This window comes from Camelus bactrianus, chromosome 13 (genome assembly GCF_048773025.1).
Source record: "Camelus bactrianus isolate YW-2024 breed Bactrian camel chromosome 13, ASM4877302v1, whole genome shotgun sequence".
Taxonomy (NCBI): Eukaryota; Metazoa; Chordata; class Mammalia; order Artiodactyla; family Camelidae; genus Camelus; species Camelus bactrianus.
Genome location: NC_133551.1, coordinates 73,943,863 through 73,966,404, shown reverse-complemented (window position 1 = coordinate 73,966,404; position 22,542 = coordinate 73,943,863). Strand labels below are relative to the sequence as shown.

Sequence of the window (22,542 nt, the reverse complement as noted above, 5' to 3'; positions counted from 1 at the left end):
AAATGAAGCAAACTATTAATTCAATTGTTAAGAAGCAACTACTTGGAGCCAAGAACTGCTCTTGGCACTACAAACCAAAAGATGAATGGAACAGCCCTTGATTTAATCTAGCCGAAACGACAGATTGCACAGTTGACCTTTGGACTACATGGGCTTGAACTGTATGGATCCACTTATATGCAGGGCTTTTTTCAGTAGTTAAGCAGTCAGTGATTATCTGCTGAATCACAGAACAGTCATCCTCTGTGTCTGAGGATGTGGAGTCCGTGGATACAAGGGCAAACCACGGGACTTGAGCATCCGCAGATTTTGGTATCTGAGGCAGGTCCTAAAACCAATCCCCACAGACACTAGGCGACAGCTGTATACAGAAATAGCCAAGGCACAATGTCAGGGTCACTGGCTGCCTCTCTCAGAGAGGAACAAGAGATGGGGAGGCAGAAGAAGGAGACAGCTAGATTTTGTTTTCATCTCAATGTGTATCTTAAATTTTTTTTAACATACTTTCTGAATTACCTATTTTATAATTTCATTAGGAGTTCAGAGCCACATGATTTTGACTCAATAAATTTACATGCAATCAAAACCTAAGTAGCACTACTTTACTTACCACAAGCTAGTACACAAATAAGACGAACCCAATATGTCACCCTGGTGCCAGGTAAGGACAAAGTCCCTTCACGGCAGCTACACTGAGAGAGGTTCCCCAGTGATAACAATGAAAATGAAATCGAGAGAAGAGCGTCACCACGTGGAACCCAGGAATCTAAACACATCTACATCATCCGCTAGCCCCCAGTAATCTGGGCCGGAAGCAATCAGTAACCAACTTCTGTCACAAGTGGCTATTTCATTTTAGCAAAACATCAACATCCATTCTATTTAATTAATGTTGGTAATTAGAATTTTATTGGGTTTGTAGTTTGGTTTGAATTAATTTATAAATTGTCTCTTAACACTGGATTAGGGATATACATGCAATTATACTTAATTTGTGTGTTGGGGAAGGTAGGAAATTAATAATATGGGAGAACCAAAAAAAAAAAAAACAATTTCTTAAGGGCATAAAATATTCAGGTTTAAAAAGCATTAAGAGGACCTGGAGCTGCACCCAAAGTTCTGCACCCTGCAAAGGACAGGATCAGATCTGCATCTACAGCAGTCACAGGCGGCAGACTCCCATCTGCTAAAGCTGACTGCCCATCCGGGTATCCTGGGGAGGGCCTGGAAAAACTCTGGGTTCCTGGGCCTCACTCCAGAACTACTGAAATAATATTCCGGCTTTATAAGTGATGAAACTGAGGTGCAGAGAGATGAAGTAACTTGATCACTAATAAATGTCACCAACATGAATCAAAGCAACTCCATTATTTCAACAGTAAAACTGTGTATATTTTTTAAACTACATCCATGATCTATTACTTCTAAGCAGCTTTTCTCTCCTCTGGAGCATAAAAATGAACAAAACACCATCACAGGTTTTTCCTCTTTCTACAAAAGTAATGAAAATTCATGAAACCCTTGTGCTGCTAAAAATGAAAGACATCCTGAGGGCTCAACAGTTCTGAGGGCTTCCTCCTCACCCCTCTTCCTCACTCCTCCCTCCCTCCCCACCCTCTCTTCCTCCCTCCTTGTCTCCCTCTCTCTCTTTCTTTCACTTTACTCAAAAAATCCACATTTAAGTTACCAGTAGGTGAATCCTGATCTATTTTTCAAAGACAGAGCAATTCAGTTTGAGGGAAAAAAGAAAATAAGAGGTACATTCCACAATCACCGCAGCAATTCAGGCAAAAAAATAATCAATAGGTGCTAACGTTAGTGGGTGAAAATTTGATGACGAACAGGATATTACATGGTCTCAAAGTTTTCCCAAATTACTTAATTAATTACAAAGGGAAACTCAGTAACTTATCCAAGTGATCAAAGTTGACAGTATCAATAATGCAACAAATTGGTCATCATGTGTCCTCTAATGTAAGGCATTCAGGACACAATACCACTGATACAACAGCCCTGCCTTAGATGAAGAACCCAAACCCAATCACTGGGAAACAGCAAACTACACAAAACTGGGCTGTATGCTTTAAAAACATGTCAATGTCATGAAAGACAAAGGCTAAGGAACTGTTCCCTGTTCCAGATTAAAGGATACTAAAGAGACATGGTAACTAGATGTAAGTATGATGCTGGTTTGGATATTAGGCCAGAAAAACAAATTGCCATAGAGAGCAGTACTGGTACCTGTGGCAAAATGTGACTGTTTCTAGATTCAGTTAGTAGTCCACTGCTCTTAAATTTCCTGATTTTGATAACTACACAGTGGCTATATAACTGAATGTCCTTATTCTTACAAAATACACACCTAAGTATTTAAGAGTAAATAGTCAAGATGTCTGCATTTCATTCTCAACTCAGAACAATGGAATAGATTGGCCAGCCCTATTATGGACCCACGTAAATATAGTCAACCAGTGTCTGACAAAGGAAAGAAAGCAATACAATACAGAAAAGATAGTTTTTTCAACAAATGGTGCTGAACGAGTAGACATCCATATGCAAAAAAGAAAAAGAGGATAGGAAAAAAAAATCTAGACACAAAAATCAACTCAAAATGGATCACAGACCTAAATGCAGAATGTGAAACTACAAAGCCCTAGAAGACAACATAGAATAAAATCTAGATGACCCTGGGTTTGGACATCACTTTTTATATTCAACCCAAAGGCACAATGTACGAAGGAAAGAACTGATGAGTTAAACTTCATTAAAATTAAAAACCTCTGCTTAGAAAGAGATATTGTCAAGAAAAGAAAAAGACAAACCACAGAGTGGGAGAAAGTATTTGCAAGGGACACATCTGATAAAGAACTGTTATCCAAAACATACAAAGAACTCTTAACATTCAACAATAAGAAAACAATGTGATTAAACAACGGTCCAGAGACCCTAACAGTCAACTTACCAAAGACGACACATATATAGCAAATAAGTATATGAAAAGATGCTCTATATCACATGTCATCAGGGAAATGCAAATTCAAGCTACAGTGAGATCCCACTGCACACCTATTAGAATGGCCAAAACCCAGAACACCGACAACACCAAATGCTGGTGAGAACATTTGTGGAGCAACAGGAACTTTTCATTCATTGCCGGTGGGAATGAAAACTGGCACAGCTACTTCAGAAAGCAGTTTGGTTAGAAAACTAAATACACTCTTACCATATAATCCTGCAACTGGGCTCTCAAATGAGTTATAAACTTATGTCCACCCAATAATGTGCACACAGATGTTAGAGCAGATTTATTTATAACTGCTAAAACTTGGAAGAACAAAGATGTCTTTCAGTAGGTGAAAGGATAAATAAACTGTGGTACATCCAAACAGTGTAATATTATTCAGCATGAAAAAGAAATAAATTGTCAAGCCATGAAAAGACTTGGAGGAATCTTAGGTGCATGTTAGTAAGTTAAAGAAGCCAAAATGAAAATGCTACATACTGTATGATTCCAACTATATGACATTCTGGAAAAGGCAATATTATGGAGACAGCAAAGAGATCAGTGGCTGCCAGGGGTTAGGAGGAAGGAGGGAGGAATAAGCAGAGCACAGGAGACTTTCAGGGCAGTGAAACTACTCTGGTATGAAGCTCTAACAGTGGATACACGGCACTACAAACTTGCCCAAACCCAAAGAATGTACAACACACAGTGAACCCTAATGTAAACTATGCACTTGGGGTGATAATGATGTGATGATGAAGTGTAGGTTCATCAACTGTAATATATGTACCACTCTGGCGGGGCATCCTGCTAACGGGGAAGGGAAGGCTATTCACAAAGAGCGGTAGGAGGTATGTGGGAAATCTATACCTTCCACTCAATTTTGCTGTGAACCGAAAACTGCTCTAAAAACTAAAGTCTATTTACAAAGAAAAAAAGGGAGGGGTGGGAATGACAAGTGTCTGATATTCAAGCAAAGATAAAACAGAAAATGCCAACTTCCAGGCATGAGGCATAATAATTTCTAGACTCTGAAAAGGACTGATTAACCTCAGGTGTATTACTTAAACTTGACCCAGGCCCTAAGAAAAACTGAAGACCTTGATATTTTAAGAGATACTGTCACTACAAATACTATGATATCCTAAAATGAGGAATGACACTAAAAACAAAGTTAAACCAAACAGAACTGCAAGCTCTACTTCCACGTGCTAAAATGTCTTTGGCAATTTATGAGTAAAACTGATCCTGGAGAACCTGTAAAGCCTGGGAATTCTACACATTTGCTTAGATACTTTTCAAACAGTACAAACAGCCCCAAAACAGGAAAGGCTGAAAGGCCTAACTGTGCCTGTAAGTAATACAGGGTGATGCATTACCTCTCAAAGAAAGGGAAGTTCAGTAAAACTTACAAGTAATCATTACATTTCCCATAGACCTACGGTAACAAAACAAAACAAAACAAAACAAAAAAAATGCTTAAACAGTGGGCAGTTTAAAAAAAAGGACAGTAGGCAGTTTTATAAAATCATGAGGTTATTGAAATCTATGTTCTGAAAATGTGGCTTGATGACCCTTTTGTGAAAAGAAAAAGATAACTGTAATGGAAGGTAGCCTTAAGAATAAATTAACTGACAACTAACTTCTAAGGGAGAGCAGGGTGTGAAAACAACTGCTCTAAAGGAAAGGAGTTCATCCGGAAGCAGGGTCTGTGCTCTCTAAAACTAACATTGGTCAGCTGTGCGTTTTAAGAATTTTTTTTTTAATTCAACAGCTAGCAATCATCTTCCATTAGGGTACATGAATTAATCCCTCAACTAATACAGTATCTGTATTGGCAATTTTTCTGAAGATCAGTGGTTTTAACACCTTTCACTACAATCAAATATAAAAAGACAATGGTTATTTTTGGCACACTTAATGGCAATCGGGGAAACCACAGTAAACTCTGAAAAAGGAGGATGCCCTCAAAACTCCTATGTAACTAAACAGGCAACCAGATGACAATTCTTTACAAGCACCAGGTAGGTAAGAAATATAATTAACTTTACTTTGAAAATAGCATTTTATAATAAATGTTCACTTTTAATTATTAAATAGAACCAAAAGTCCCAAGTATAAAAAGTACCAGTGTTAGAAATGACACTTAAAAATGATAAATGCCCTACATAAGCAAAAAACAACAGTGTTTTAACACTGGTTTGAGACTCAGTCAAAAAGTTTAAACTAGGTATCTGGCAAAGTATTCTTAGCTTTAAAAGAAGTAAATGGTGTCTGACATGGGCTGGCTGTGAGACCACCCTATGGGTCAGGAAGGTCGCAAGCAGCAGTAGAAAGAACATTAACCAGAGACCCAGGAGACCGGGTTTCTGGCCTAGGCAGCCCCTCATGAAGCTGGGGCTTGGAGAGGCACTGGGCCCAGCTCCCTGCTCTGTGTTGGGGGGCAGATTTGTCTAGACCAGGGGTGTGGATTTATTCCAAGAGAGATGCAAAGCCCAATTTCGCACACGCACGAAGTTTTATCTGAAACAAACACAGGCTAACAAACAGACGGTGGGGATAATTTTTCAAATGAACTGTTAAGATGAGTGAAAAGAGAATTCATCATTGGTGTTTGCTAGTTATGCATTTTTTTAGACAAAAGGACATTAAAGATATGACGACCACAAGTGCCAACAGGAAAACAAAACTCACCAACACTAAACAGGGTCCACACACCACGCTCTTAGCAACACTGTCCACCTGTTCAGGGTAAAGGCCAGCCTGTAAGGCTCTCTGTGGCAGAAGCCTTCTACTCTTCCATGTGAATAAACAGCATGTTAGTGAAAAACTCGCTAGTAAAGTGAAGGCAGGGGGCGTCGAGGCAGGGATCACCCAGGGTGACTTCCTGAGTTAAACCGTAGTCTGGCCACTCACCAAAGACAAAGCTCGCGTTCTGTCACATACAAGATACATCACAGACCGCAGGGGAGGTGACATGGGTTAGAGCACGTGAGCAGAGCAGCGGTGAGCCTCGGCACAAAGCAAACGCTCCTCGTTAGTTCACTTCCTTAGCAAACAGCGAGCTGATCTGAGGTTGCAAGCAACCCACCTCAAGAGACTTAAGAAAGTAGCTGTTTCTAAACTTAATTTAAACATTTTTTCAACATTTTAGGAATCTACTGATTAGCATCCATGGTTGAAAAGTATATACTTTCTCCAGGAAAATGCACATACATAGAAGACTTTGCAAGCAATTTCAGGAAGTTCAAAGACCCTCTTAAATTCAAGGAGACCACCTAGGTACCCATGGACTTCAGATTAAGAATACCCAGAAAATCAATAAATTATTTAAACCTGAATTTGTACAACAAAATTCTACGTGATAACAGAAAATGCTTAATGAATGCTTATTACATGCTAGACACCATGCTAAGCAATTTAATGAATGATTTCATTCATCCTTGCAACAACCCTTTGAGGTAAGCAGCAGTAGTACGTACCCATCTCGTAAGTGAGAAAACTAAGGGTTAGAAAGGTTAATTAATGTGTCCTACATGAGACAGGAACTCATTAAAAGAAAAAAAAACTGTTCTCTAAAGGATAACGCCCCCAAAGCAAAACCAGTAGTTAAAGAAATAATAACTTAAATAAAATAGCTCCACCCACAATTATAACACTGTCTTATTTCTGTATGTCAGCCACTCCGCAGAGGTCTTAAGCACACAAAAAGACTAAAAACTAAAAATGCTAAATAACTAATGCCCTAACCAGCCCTTGATTTTTCTGGTGAGGAGGGGGATGAATGCACCCAACAAGCGCTCCAGCCCGCAGAGCCATGAGCCACCTCCACGAGAGGAAATGAACACGCATTTTTAAGTCTCCTTTAATGTTTTCTTAACCTCCTCACCTCCCTCACTACCCACGAACATTTTGCTAGAAGACAACCAAGCTAACCTATCCTCAATAAGCAAAAATATTGCCTTTCCAGCACAAATACTTTTTAAATGAACAGATAAAAATTGATAAAATGACATCTTACGAGTTGATGTCATCATTAGTACAGAAACACAGATCATATATACCTGAATATGCACAAAAAAGTTAAATTATTATGCAATCAATGCTATCCTATAAAAACCAAATTAACAAAAATTGTCTATTAGGGAAGACATCTGGTGTATCATGGCAGGAAACATTAATGATATTGTCTGCAACCCTGTAATCAATTTTTCCTCCCAGCAGCTCTCTCATTATACTGTATTAGATCTGCGTGCCTGCAGAATTTATGAGAGCTCCACACATGGAGAGGAGCTCTGCCAACTGGATCGGATTCAGATCCAGCTCAAATGACTCTGGCAGCATGAAGCGTTGTTAAAGAACAATCAGTACGTTAGCTTTATGCAGTGTCATCTTGACTGAAAGATTTATCATCTTATTACGGAATCTTCTCCAACAGACATATGATGGTATCTGAGTACAGCACCAATCATGAATTTATTTTAATCCTCAGTGGGCACAAGATTTTTACTGCTAAAAAAATAAATACTGGTCATCACTAATGCTTATATAAAAAAAAAAGCTGACTAAAAAAAAAATCAATGTTATTATGGGTAAAATTTAAAATCCACTCAGAAAACCCTGGTTAGTGAGTACTGCAGTAAATGAAACAGTCTAACAATAACAGCCACACTGATTAGAGGATAAAGATAATACAGGCCTGAAAGATTGCACACACACAGGCACGCACGCACGCGCGCGCGCGCGCGCACAATGGTAACTGGTAAAATGCCAAGACTTTTGAAATAGGCAGTCAAGTCAGAACTCTGCTAATTTGTCCCTTAAGATGTCAATATCTCTCCAGGGGTTAAAATCAGATTTTTATCCACTACATTGGGTTTTATCTTTCATTGTGAATGGCTATTATATCAAGAATTCCAAGGCTTCCATAACGTGGACCTTTTTTCTAGTCTAATTCTTGATAAATTACACTGGCAACTATCTAAACAAGAAAATGTTGCTGTGATAATTGTTTGTCATTTTATTATAGTTACTAATATCCAATCTCCATTGTCTTGGTTTTCTTCATTTTACGCATGGATGACAGCCCTAGCCACATAATTGGAACTTTCATAATCTGTCCCCACTCCATACTGCACACTGCTACCCAGTGAAATCTTCTTAAGCAGTGATTTGCAAATCAGCTTGCCTGGAATAAAAAAGCCTGCAAAGGCTCTCTTCTGTCTAGCACGTAAAATCTTGCCTTGTCTAACCTTTAAGAGCCTCTGTGATCTGGCCGCATTTTATATAACCCCACCACTGCCTCCCCAAACCCACTAACCTGTGCTCTTCGGTGCCATCCCGTGGTTATCTTCTGACAACTCCCAGCTTCACCCGGCTCATTGCCTAGGCTGCCTACAGGGCCAGGCTGACATGTACACCCGGAAGGCTCATCCACTCTGCCTGCCCATACATTACTGACATATCAAACACATACTCAGCTCTTCAAACCTATCTGCCTTCACAAAACTTCCCCAAGTGCTACAGCCCGTTCAGAGCACTCTCTTAGTCTCAAGGTATCAATGTTCTACACGCAACTGAACAATTCATTACACATCGCCACTAATTTGAATTGTGCGTGCATGTGTGATAACTATTCTCTTGTGTTATTTTCTGAGTGTGAGTTTGAGCCCCACATACAACAAGAGAAAGGTCTCAAAGTTCTTTAGTAATTAACAGCAGGTGATCAGAATAAACACCTATCTTTCAGAAAACTTCAGCATTAAATCCTCATAAAGGAAGGACAAGGAAGACAGGTGTACACACAGCTCTCAGAGAAGGTGACTCACATGACACAAAAAGAACCCTCGTGGATCACTAACAGCAGGCCCTGCATTCTGAGGGATAAAGCGCTGAAGACAGCTCACCCTGCTACCTCTCACAGTCATCCCACATTACCGGCAGGTAAAGAGGATTTACCAGAGAACAGCTGAGGGCATTACATCTACAGCCCAAGGCTTTCAAAAGGCTTTCCTTCTACGTCTGACATTGCAGAAAAGCCTGGCTACTTCCGAGCAATACTCTATAAATCGTCCCCTGAGAGGACAGCACCCAAGATAGTTTAGATTCACGGGCCATGAGTCCCAGGAATCCTGGGGAAATGCATCCTCCACACGTGGACTCAAACTTACCCCCTGTTTCCCCCATTTCAGTTGCCAACATCCATACTCGCTGCTGATTGCCAGCTCCTGCTTCCTGCAGCAGCCCAGCATGCTCTCTGCTGGTGCCAGAATACCCCACACCACCAAACCCCACCCGCTTCTGAAACTGTCCTAGAGGGGTAAGGCAAGTCCCGTATTTTGCTTCCTCTGTGCATGTACTTGTTACTCCTTTAAAAACACATACAATACAGCACATTTTTAAAGGGGCTCTGGGGAGGGAGGTAATATTCCTATTTTATACCCTATGGGATATAAAATATTGACAGCTTTTAAAAACGGGATTCTCCTTACCCCTACAGGCCCTCTCCCGGCTTCAGAAAGATGCTGTGGTGGCTGTGATGCCACCGGCAGAGAGCATGCTGGGGGGTCACACAAAGCAGGAGTTGGAGATCTGCAACAGGCCTGGGAGTTGTGGACCTAAAAAAGAAAAAAGTTTTAAGTTAACATGCCCAATGTCCCCTCATACCCTGGTTATTAGGGGCACTCAGCACACAAGCAGGTATCTGCACAAATCCTTTAGCAGATGGCTTCGGAAATCTCAGAGAATTGATTCTATCACTAAAGTTAACTTCTCTGCATCAATCAAAGCCGTTTCCTTACTTCAGCAGGAAAAAACATATGACCCTCTGACTCCACACTTTCACGTGGGCCTGTCATGAAGCAGTATGGTGTGTGCCCCCAAAATAACCAAGTTAAGATGTGACACAGTGTCAAAGCACAGTGACAGTGGCATGCTTTGCTTATAATCAAAACCAAAATGCAGTGGTGTCAGATAAATACGCCTATAAAATGAACCGCAAGTGGACAAACTGAGCTTTCAGAAGAGTTTCTAATGAGAGATGCTAGAGATATTGACATTACTTCGTAAGATATTCAAGATATTAGGGTGGGGTGGGGGGAACCTCAAAGAAAGATCCTACCATTTTCTTAAAGTCCAGGTTTAATTTTGTAAAGCTAAAGACAATGTAAAAGACAAAAGCTTAATACCAGAGGAAAGAAAGATACCATTCAAACTAGCTTTAATTTGCTCACAATGCCCACAGGGTAAGTATAGTGAACAGGCCAGAGCATAAAGTTCTAGCAAGACACTATTTCTTTTAGAAGCAAAGTCAGTTTGGTGTATGTATCGTATATCTTTTTTTTTTTAAAGAAACTCTGAAAACATTTAAAATGAGCAAAAAATTAGCAACTTCTGAAAGCCAGCAAAGTCCTGATAAGCATCAAAAAAAGGTACCTCAGATAATAGTTTGAGTACGTCCCTTTTCAAATACTCTAGAGTACATAACATTTCCCTAAACCTAACCAACCCAATTTCATGTGGTTGTAAATGAACTAAAACCCCATAAAATCCAAATACTTATAAGAATCTCTGTTTTTAAAATTGTTTTAAAACTACAGATAAGCAAACTTTTAATATTAAATCATTTTTAGGGAGCCCTGTTACATGTAGTTCCTTTTGAGAAGCAAAGAATCACTCTCTAACATCTTTCTACGGACCAAGGTATTAATATGCTCCATTAACTACTTATTTTTTATGTCTCTTTGAAAACAAACAAAAAAGACAAATCCCAAGAAAATAAGCTAATATTGGGAATGTCTTTATCTTGATGCTTTTCTTTCTTTTCTTCCTCTGCAGGTCACCCCCGAGAGCACATCTGGGGCTCCCTCACATTACACTTTCTGTGTGGTCAGTCTCGGACTCCCACTGTCTCAGTGATAATATACATATATGATCTACATGGATATCAAGTGTTAGTAGCCATAACATTCTCCACATAACTCCCTCCTCCCCACACCAGCACTGCAAATTCCAAATCAAAAATTCAACTGTGCAATAGCGTGTACAGTACACTCAATTTTTACCGTGTCAAATAAAAATGAATCTGGTTAATCTCTTGCACTAGGAATTCAATTAACCAGGCCACTCAAATCCTTTTTCATTCGAATCAAGGGTTTTAAACAAACAGATACCTAGTAAAGCATTTCTAAGCACTCTGGTATTATTTAATACGCAAAAGTTCAAGTAATTGTTAAAACACTTTAAACATTAAAGCATCATTTCAAAGCATTTCTTTATTCTATTAATCAGAAAACACTGACAATATCTCAGTTGCCCTAGTTTTCTTTCAAGTCTCCTAATGGGTTTTTTCTTGTATTATTTTGAGTTGTTCCTTAACATAAACATCCACATATACATACAAATTACAAATTTCCAGTCCTAAGAAATAGAGTGTAAATGATAGGACTTTACAAGAATATTGATTCTTGCACAGGAGCTTTCTGAAAATATCAAACTGTCTCAAACTTCAAGTTCTTTTTCAAAAAGATTAGAATACCTAGAGTTTTCTGCATTGAAAACATTTCACATATAGAGAACAGGTTTACCAAAATGACATTTTTAGATAATTTTTTCATGGAAGTAAATATAATTAAACAAAATTTTTTTCAGTCATTTCATAGAGTCCTAAAACACAAATAAATCAGGAGAAACATTAATTACCCAACTTCACAGTAATTGTGAACCATTAAAATTTTAAATCCCACGTGGCCTACGATGACTGTCAGTCACAAGTGAAAATGGACTGCTGAGAAGCTGAGTAAATGGGGCCAATAAGATGCTCTGAGATTATTTATTCCCAAAGCCTCGTTTTGATTTTCACTTGTATCACCACATCCCTCCGCTTATAAAGTGATGTTCACATCATGCGAAAAGGCTGGGCGATTCAAAATAACTTTCAACAGGATTGTTTCATAACTGGGGTGGAGGTGAGGGGCAGGCGCAGCAGAAATCCAACACCACCTCATCTGACTGTGTCCATCAGACTCCAGGCTGTGCAAGTTCATCCTCCTCTTGCCTCTTAAAGGATTAAATACAATTATAAACTTCAAAGTCACATGTGAAAAGGACATTTAGTCCTTGCACATACATTTATTATCAGTGGCTTACTCCAGACACAGCGTGGAGGAAGCCCAAAACCTCACTGTAGTTTATCACAATGCTTATCCCTAATAACTAAGCAACCATGACCTGTATTTTAAACAAAGAAGGGGAAAAGGTATGGCCTTCAGAAGAATACTCTAGCACCAAATTAGTACTTCAAACCTTTTCCTTTTTTTTTTTTACTTTTTAAATTAAAGTATAGTTGATGTATAATATATAAGTTACAGGTGTACAATACAGTGATTCACAATTTTTAAAGATTATACTCCATTTACAGTTATTAGAGAACACTGGGCATCTTCCCTGCGCTGTACCATGTACCCCTGTAGCTTCCTTTATACACGCAGTCTGCACCTCTTAATCCTCCGCCCCTATGCTGCCCCTCCCCTGTCCTCCTCCCCACTGGTAACCACTAATTCATTCTCTGTATCTGGGAGCCTGTTCTATTTTTTGTTATATTCCCTAGTTTGCTGCATCTTTTAGATTCTACATATAAGTGATATACGGTATTTGTCTTTCTCTGTCTGACTTATGTCATTTAGAGTAAATGCCCTAGAAGTGCACCCATATTGTTGCAAATGACAAATTTTCCTTCTTTTTCCCAACCTTGTCTTGACTTAGGAATCACTGCGGGAGACGAGCACTGTCGCACTGAGGCACTCACCCCTGACAGGTGAGAGCAACTAAGCCAACAAGAAGGAGCAAATCTTTTGTAAAGAACTGTCTGTGCTGTACCTTCCATTATCTCTTTAAGTAATACTTACTCCCTCACTCTGTAAACTGAAGACACTTGATAACAAATGTCAAGGTTTTCACTTCATTATCCAACACTATGCTTAAGTCACACTGCTATAACCAAGTGGTACTGTCCTTTTTATAGGGAACGAACCAAACAGGGTAAAGAGGGAAAAAAACGAAAAACAAAAAAACTGTAGACAGACTCAATTCTGCAGGCCTAACTTGAGGGACCATGAAAAAAAAAAGAGCGAGCAAAACCAGTTTGACACAGAAAGTCGGTAGTACCCTAAGGCACTTTTCTTATCAGCTGGCCTTCTCTGGGACGTCTACACATACACTAAGCCCTCATTTATCTTTGCTAAAAGTAATATAGAAAATTCAAAACAGAATATAATAAAGCCTAAAAAAGTTATGATTTTGGCAACACTCATAAACTTCCAGAAGAAAATAAAAAACTGAGTTTTAAAGTATTTTTAGAATTTTATTATTTAAGTATATAAAATACTATACACTGCAGGCTAACTGAAGGTAAAGAAACAGATTTATCTTTGGCCTGTTTAAGAAACAGAAGGCTAATCTGTACTTAATGCATGCATCGTATCAAACTACTACTAAAGCCCCTTGAAAACCTTATCCAGTCGATTTTTTCCACTGAAATGTAACTTCATTCAATGTTCAGTAAATATTTACTTTGGATCTAACATGGGCCATGCCAAGTATACATCAATGAATAAAACACTAATATCCGCCCTCAAACCTAGGGCGCCAACTGAACGTCGGCATCATGAACATCCCATGGCCCAGACACTGCACCATCCACTTTGCAGGCTTGATCTTTTAATCTAAAAACAACCTATCTGCAAAGTAGGTGCTTCATAGCCCAACTTTATAGGTAAATAAAGCAAGGTTCGGAGGGTTTAGAGTCTTGCCCAAGGCCATAAAAGACAGCAAGAAGCTGATGAAACAGGCCAGCTGATATCAGTCTCAACCCATGCACTCTGCCACCCTCAAACCCAGTCCCAGAATAACATCTCAACTCTGAATTAGCCATGTTCACATTAATGTGGATTTCCTGAACACCCCCCAAAAAGTTTTGAAAACAAGATTTACTTAATTTAAAATAAATGCCCATTTCCTGAACTTCCATCCACCATACATTCTGTGCTGAGCGGTCACAACAGCCAAGCTGGGATTAAATAATCGTGGTACATTATAAATTATCATAAATGACATTAACTCCTTGTGCATTTGTGGGTGTGCACACAGAGGGCATGTTCCCGAAGACTCCCTACCTCCCAGAATTACCTGTGTAAGGTCTCTAACGAAAAGTGAGAAGATATAATTACTTATTCTCAGTAAGTGTTCATTTTAAAGAACAAAAATCATTTTCCTGCTTTTAACATACACTTCTGAGAAACTCAATTTGGTGGAGAGAGGGCAATTTCAATGATAAGTGGAACCTAAGCTGAAGTCCCTGTGTGTCATGCTGTGGTGATCAGCTTTTGGGGTAGTGTTATGGGTACAAACCAGGAACTGGAAAGAAAATTCCAAATGTTCCTCTCCCAGTTGCTCACATTTGGCAGTGAAACAGAGGCATGCCATATTAAATCTTAAATAACTTGGCCCCTACATCACAGCAGTAATGGAGATGTGCCTTCTCCAAGGTAACTAGTGGTATATGCACCCTTAGCCGTCCTACTTTGAAAATCAGCACTTACAGTATGTGACTGTCAGGGACATAAACGGCACAACAGCACATTCACCCATGCAGAGCCATAACACACTGAGCCCTAGAAGTCAACTGAAAATGATATCCTGAGAGGCATATCCCCAACTCTAAGGAATCTCTAGACCAGGCTTAATTTTAATGACAGTTAAGTTTTAATAAATCAAATAGAAGCAAAAATGCTATTTGTTCAAAATAATATTTGCAATAATTACCCATCCTACCTGAAAATCCATTTCATATGTCAGCTTAAAAAGGGATAATTATGTAACTCAAGGAAATAAAAATCATATTTTTTTCTATTTAATGAATGACAGAAACTCATTAGAAATCCACACAGAACTCCCATGTAGAATATCAAAGAAACAGCTTCACCTACTCTCCCGTGAGTGAGGAATTCAGCGTGAGTACCACTGTTAGCGCCAGACAAGGAATTCCTTGGTGTTACACTGAGTGGAAGCTACTCATCTCAATAAGCTTGTTATGCAATCTCAGAGTCCATGATTACTTCTGGATACAAATGAATTCTATTGTGCTAAGGCCTGAATTTCTATAAAAATGGAATTTCATTTTTTTTTTAGTTAAAGAAAGGAATCCTTCTCTTGGGACAAAAAGTGAATGGCTTCCTCCACATCAGTTCTACTCAGTGTCCCCTAAAGAGGGCTGACATCTGACAGTACCACCACTGTTCGTCCAATTAGAACCCAGAATCACTGAGGGAGGGAATTGTACCTTATGTTCTTCAGTCCCCCTATGGTGCTGCGCTCAACAAAGAACACAATAAACACCTGCCAAAGTCACTGATGACACCCCAACACCACTAACTGCACTCGAGGATATAATGCAATGCTCCCTGGTGATACTGACTCATTCCAGAACAAACCCCCAAAGCAAACTCAGTCACACAATGACCTGGAAGACCTACGGGAGCGCAGCAGAAGAAAGGGTTGCAGATGTCTCAACAGGCTCTTTCAATTACAGTTACTAGATTTCTGCTCAACCTGGCCCAGGAAAAGAGCCCTTTGCTGAGAGGTAATGATAAGGACAATCTGAGAATCCAGTGGGAGAAGCATCCGTGCAGCAGGACTTAGGGAGAGCGGGCTCTCACCCTGCTCTCTGCACCCTTGCTCCAACCCTCTGCTTCTCCCAGCTTCCTGCCCTACAAAGGGCATTCACCTGGTGCCATAGACTGTCCCAAAATTTACTTTATACTAAAGAACTCACCATGATAAATGATTAATTCTAATTTATGATATAAACAAAGAAATACATCTCTCAGTTAAACCTCAAACCAAAAAAAAAAAGGCTAAAAAGATAAAATACATAATTAATGAACAACATTTCAAAGCTACTGGGTTTCTGTTTTCCATTGTTCCACTTGCCATGCATGGTATTTGCTGTGGGCAAAACCAACTCCAATTTCTTCTTTTTAAAATCTTGCAGAGAAACAAAGCACATTTCCTTCTGTTCATCTTTCCCCTTTACAGGCTGGGTAAGCTAAAGGAAAAAAGGTCTCTGTTTATTCTCATCTCCTAGGTTATCTTTTCATAAGTAATACCGAGAATCAAGGAAAGAAAGTGGGTATCCAGACAATACATTCCTTCCAGGAGCAAATATTTCATCATCATCTCTGTTATTCTTACATAACGACGACGAATATGTGCTGAATACAGAACTCAAACAAAAGCATAAGACATAGCAATATGTGACTTAGAAAAAGGTATCTAAACATATGGCACCCCACCTCCCACACTGCTTTTGCAGACAGCTTTAATGCGCTGTCCTAGACGAGTACTGACAACAGAAGCTTCAGCTTTTATTGCTGTTAATACCCTGAGCAATTACTGTAGCTCAGCAGGAGCCTCTGCCCCGAACAACAACTATTACTTTGTAATGAGCACTTCATAAGAGACGTCGTTCAAACATCAAGGCACCTGCTAAAGGGCAAAAATTGTACAAAAGGGGCTCAGACTCTAATAGGTAAAAGAAAAATCTCTGCAGTTTTATTTCCCAGATTTATCTTTTCTGGTATTACATTTGGTAAAAATCACACACAAAGACAAGGAGCAGGGACAGAGCAGCAGCAGCAGCCACGAGCAAAAGAAAAGTCTTCAGGAAGCAAGGCCACCGCCCATATTTTCAGATGTCAGTGCAGCATCTGTAAAAAAAAATCCTTGGAAGGAAACATACAATAAACAGCAGAGACCTTTAAAAATGGTAAAACTTCATGTTGACATAAAATCTGAATAGAAAGCATTTGATTTACAAGGTTAAACTGCAAGGCCACCTTATAAAACAACTAGAAGGTAAAAGCAGCCTATCAAGAATGAAGAAATCTTAGAAGTAAATGACCCATTTTACTTTCTTTTAAAGAAGTTAAAAAAAAAAAGCATGTATTTATTACTTACGTGACAATTTCTGAATAAAGAAAAATACAGGGCATGCAACTTCTAAAATTAAGTCAGGTACACTAACTGGACATTTGGAGTCATTTAAAATGACTTTTGTTAAAAAAGGACAAGCAGAGTTCAGAACACATTACTTTTCTTTAGACTGAAATATCACATACAATGTATGTCAAAACACAAGTACTGTCAAAAGTTACTAAGGGTTTTGGAAATAACGGTATTCACAAATACTGACACATATCTCTACAAAGCTAAACAATCAGGATTTCTCTAGACCTAAAAATGTACGCAGTGGTTCACAACCTTCAAGTACAAGGATCCTGTTTGAACATCTAAATATTTCAAAAGATCTCCAAATGACAGTATTTCACATATCAATTGTTTGAGGAAACTACATAATAAAGTGATTCTTAACTGTACTGTCAGTACATAAGCCAATTTTTCAAATCACAGCCGCATATCAATACATTTGAAAACCAGTAGCTCAGACACATAGTGAGGTATATTTATTTAAGACTGATGTTTATTTACAGACCTCTGCAAACTGCCTACGGATATCGAGGGATCCAAAGCCCCAAAAGTGAGAACCAGTGGTCTCAAAACAAGAGATTTCATGATGGGCAACATTAACACTTAGGCACCTGTGAAAAGTTTTCAACAGGAAAGTACTGCAGCTATACCTCCCCGAGGCCACACTTCCTCCCCCCAACCTCTAACACCAGGAAACCCCAAAACAAAGTTCAAAATATACTCCCTACTTGTTTAAAATACCTAAGTAAATTACAATTGCCACAGAAAACTCATCTCTGGCCCGTTGATATTCTTTTTTTTTCCCTACTCATCATCAAATCCCAATTTTACCTTACTTCAGATTCTTCACAATGGCTGAGAAAAAACCACTACCGTAGGAACACGGGAATCTCTGAAACTGTTCTCAGAACAGCTACTAAAGGAATAAAAACTTCAGAAACATCTGTTTACAGTAGGAGCTTTATAACACTAAGTGTTCTAAAACTGCGCCCTGCCTTCCTGGGGTGCTGCAGCCACCAGGCCCTTAGCACGCAGAAGGTGAACTGGTTATCAAGTCAATACAAGAGAGAAGCAACCCAGAGAGACAGCCGATGGGACTGGGGAAGATAAGGTACAGAGGAGAATCAACAGCACATGGAAAATGCTTACCAGTTTGAAGTCTTGAATGCTACAGATGAAATACGGTGTGTTTGGCCTCCGACTCTCGATATACACACAGTCTTTAAAAGAAAAAGAAATTTTAAAAACAATGGCATTTACCTTTAAGGGAACACAGACAGGGCCCCTAAAGCCACTGCATAAACAAATAAATGACAAAGCACATACCTTTTACATTAAAAAAATTTTTCAAAGGTGACATTAAATTACAAATAATTTTAAGCTAAAGGAAAACAGCCCTTGGGTTCTTTTTGACAACTTTTCTGATAATTTAAAAATTTGATAAAGCCTCAATTACTGTTCCCAGCATCCCTGAAAATAGGAGGGGTGGGAATCCCATGGGATCATCCACATTCAGATGAAGAGACTCTGATAAAGGGAATTACGTGCTCAAGGTTACACACCAAGACGAAATCCTGAGCATCTTACTTAGATAGACGTTTCCCTGTCTTCACAAAGAGAAGCAGCTTTGCCATGTTCTGCTTTATTTTTTAATAAATATTTTGTGAGGAAATACATGAAATGTGTAAAGAAGACTAGATTGAACATGCTATTACAATGACCTTTTCACCCAAAGAAAGAAAGAAAAAGAAAGCCAATCTAGCATCTTGCGGATAACCTTCTAGTAAAATTTAACCTAAACATATTTCATTTTCTAATAGTAAAGAAAGCCAAGGCAGCCAATCAGAGATGGAATGAAATAAACCAAATTACGTTTTCCTCAGGGAAGACGAGTACGTCCTTAAATTGTATTTGCCATGGCAATGGTTGGGTAATTACATTTGACACTTAGGACAGGAAAGTCTATGTATTATTTACTGAGAAGTAGAGGCATCTGTAGTCAACCAAATGTTCCAGGGACAGTGACCACAATGCCCATATTTAAAATACCATTTGTTTTATCCTTCTTCATGACCCTTGATAACAAACATGCCTTAACAACAAACATGCCTTAGATTAACTCAGATGCTTGAGAACACAGACAGACTTCTCTATTTCCTCATTTCACACATGTTAAGAGCCTCAAAAATAAAAAAGCAAAGGAGCAGATGTTGGGAGATTCAGCCCAGGGGAAGCTCTAGTCCCACCATGGCCCTAGCAGACCCACCAAGAGGCAGACCTCGAAAAAAGACGTGAAAAAGACTAAAGGGCACTCCTTTCCAGGACACCTCCTGAAAGGCATCAGGATTCTTGTAGCCCAAAGTTACTACAGAAAAAGAAGAAGCCTAAAAGCCAACTGCTGAGGCATCCAAGATTTCCCAGCTGATTTCTCTACTCAGACACAGACTCAGCAGCAGCGATTCGAGCTCTGAATCCATGTAAAATAGCAGCTCAAGAACAAACTGTTGATTGAGCTTTCTATCTTATCCCAAAGTCCAACACGCTAAAAAAAAAGAAAAAAAAAACTCCATTCAACATTCAGGCTACATCCATTTAACATGCTAATCACTTTAAGGGACAAACAAAACAACTCTTTCCACTGTGGTGGATATTTCTCTTCCTACGCCTAATTTGGTATTTGAGTAAAAACCGATGACACCACTCCCTAAATAAAAACTGCAGCCCCAACTTGCACAACTTGGGGACAATGCCAGATTCTTAATTTCTGTGTTCTAATCCCTGTTGTACACACTACCAGCATTTCAAACATCTAGATATCAACTATTTACTCATCTCACTCAATGCGAACACAAATCAGTCTATATGCCCGCTTCTCCCTATCTTCTTCTAGAAAGAAGTATTTTTTGTATCTCATAACGTATCACTGTCATACCTAGCTACTATTCACTGACTTCAAAACTAATAGGTCCCTTCCTAACTAATTATCTCTACTTTTGTAGAGCTCACATGATAAGCAAACTTGCTGCATTCAACGGTCTGATCCCACAGTACACCTCACCCTCCCCTAGGCTGCGCTGTCCTGAAGAAACACCAATCCCCTATCTCCACACCAAACCCCCTTCACTGCTTTGTTCTACAAGTACCTGCAACTTTATGAGTGACCTTCAGTGGCAGTAAATTCTCGTGGCTCCTCGGTAAAGAAATGACAACGCCTCCTCTCCTTGCTATAAAATTTCCTTTCCTTTATATAAAACTGGCAATTCACATTCCCTGTTTGTTCAGTTATTTGGCAGTCAAGACGGTCTACACTGTCCACTTTCAGTTTTGAGCTCAAATAAACTTACTCATTTCTGCATTCTCTGTACCCCCGAAGGAGACTAATGTCTGACACTGGTGTTGGTGAGACCAGAGAGAACTGAAGTAGATGAAAGACGGTAACACAGTTAGGATTATGTATAACAATGTTCTTTTTACACAAAGAAAAGCTTTATTATATATTTTGCTCATAATCAGCAGAATCATTATTTACTATAAACCCTCTTACATAAAGACATAGAGTAGCTATTAACTGGTATATAAGAATGGTTTCCAGAATGAGAGAGAGAATCTATATTTTTTCATTTCTCACTACAAAGTTACATTCAGGAAAATGATTATCTGTAAATATACCTGGATGTAAATCTGATGCCCCTCTGCCTGCACACCTGGAGGCCGCCTTGCAGCCCCGCCTGAGGAATGCTGCCAGGAGGGACAAGGCAGAGGGAGGGGGCAGATCCTCAAACCTAACTTAGGGAATTACCCTATTTACTTACTGATGCCTTAGTACTAGGTAAGGTCACCTCTTTTTGTTTAAAAGGTTATCATGGCAACGCAAATGGATCCAAAGCTATAAATTCATTTATGAGATTCCAACGCATAAGGGTAGTAATCTGTAAAACAGGTCACTGTATCAAGTGATCTCTATCAGTATTTTGAAACTTGTATGTGAAAAAGTCAGATAAGTTCACTTCAAAATTAAGTGACAAAACTTAAAGAGTTTATTTTACATAAAGAGTCGTAAGACACAGAATGACCAAGATCAGGTCATTAAAATTTCTGACCAGATTTAAAATTTTTCACACCATGTCAAACTTGCCATAGGAATGGAAAAAAATACATTGTTTTGATCTCACTTTTCTAATTCATTTTTTTAAATTTATTTATTGTATTGTTATTTGGGAAGGGGAGGGAGATAATTAGGTTTATTTATTTATTTAATGGTGATACCGGGGATTGAAACCAGGGCCTCGTGCATGCTAAGCTCTACCACTTGAGCTATACCCTCCCCCCTAATTCGTTTTTAAAACAGAAGCATGAAAAATTATTGTAGAATCAAACTTTCCTTTGTAACTCTCTCATAAAAAATTAGGAGGATCCAACTAAAAAAGAGTACCTCCTAAGAAACGATGCGGAATATAAGTCTCTCACACACATACAAAAATCTACTTATTATTACTCTCAACGATTTTCAAAACAAGGTTAAATAAGGCCAAACACTCAGAAGTATCTCCCTCCTGTCTCACTGATTAAGCAGCTATTTAAGAAAGTAACTTTATATAGATGTTCAGTTAGTACAAAAATAAAGAGGTTTATTTGGGAAGGGAATGATGAGAACATAAGTCAATGCAACGTTACACTCTCAGTTAGGATATGTGCCCAGTAATCTTTTAAAGCCAAAACAATTTGCCAAGAGTTTTCATGCAATTTATAAGAGTATAGATTGTCTGAAGCTGATGATAAAATTGGTTTCAGTCAGCTGGATCAATGAGCCTCAACCTGAAAATTCCCCATGGCCAACTCAAGTACTGCAGACACCTTTTCTTGGAAAAAAAAAAAAAAAAGAAAGAAAAGAAAAAATAAAAAAAAAAATTTTTAAAAGCAAGCAAGCAGTTCTGAAAGAACTGAGCAAAGCTGATGCAATCCATTAAGTGCATAATGCACATTTTCAAAATTGCCCACATGAAAATGCATATTTACCAGACTGAGCTAACGGCTGCTGCAGGGCAAATATATATATATTTTAATCTTAAAATCAGCAAGCCTGAAATGGGCCAGAAAAATGGGTGAGGCTATTACCATCAATATCAATTATTCCAAACAACACAGGATAATACATTTTTTTTTCTTACTAGGGGTGTCTGGAAATGAAACCATGGGTCCAGGTTAAGACTTATTCTCTAACACATAGCCTCTGCCTGGAAATGGATCACACGATTAAGTGATCTCAAATCCTGTGTCCATGTTTTGGGCCATGACGTTGAACAGGGTGTTTCTGGCTCTTTCTTACAACCTCAGCATAGCTTTGTGTCCAAGACTCTCTTGTGCCATCTGCAAACAACAGAGCATTCGCTAGGCTGGAGAAGGAAGTCAGCCAAAACAGAAAGGCAGATTCTGGAGGCAAGGAAAGCTCTCTCTGCTTTTCCAATCCTCAGCAAATCAGCAGGTTTATGTAAATA

The 22,542-nt window shown here is 38.9% G+C and overlaps 1 protein-coding gene across 3 annotated transcripts in view; it reads right to left on the bottom strand.

Annotated features, from left to right (window-relative positions):
• RERE (arginine-glutamic acid dipeptide repeats) overlaps window positions 1–22,542 on the bottom strand; it is a 366,200-nt gene that overhangs the window by 185,640 nt on the left and 158,018 nt on the right. For 2 of the 3 annotated variants that reach the window (XM_074377496.1, XM_074377498.1), the window contains exons 3-4: window positions 18,197–18,267; window positions 9,496–9,621 (exon numbers count right to left, since the gene is read on the bottom strand). In XM_074377496.1, coding sequence (XP_074233597.1) covers window positions 9,496–9,621; window positions 18,197–18,267 — 197 coding nt within the window. The remainder of the gene's footprint in view (window positions 1–9,495; window positions 9,622–18,196; window positions 18,268–22,542) is intronic. The other variant, XM_074377499.1, reaches the window with a different exon arrangement.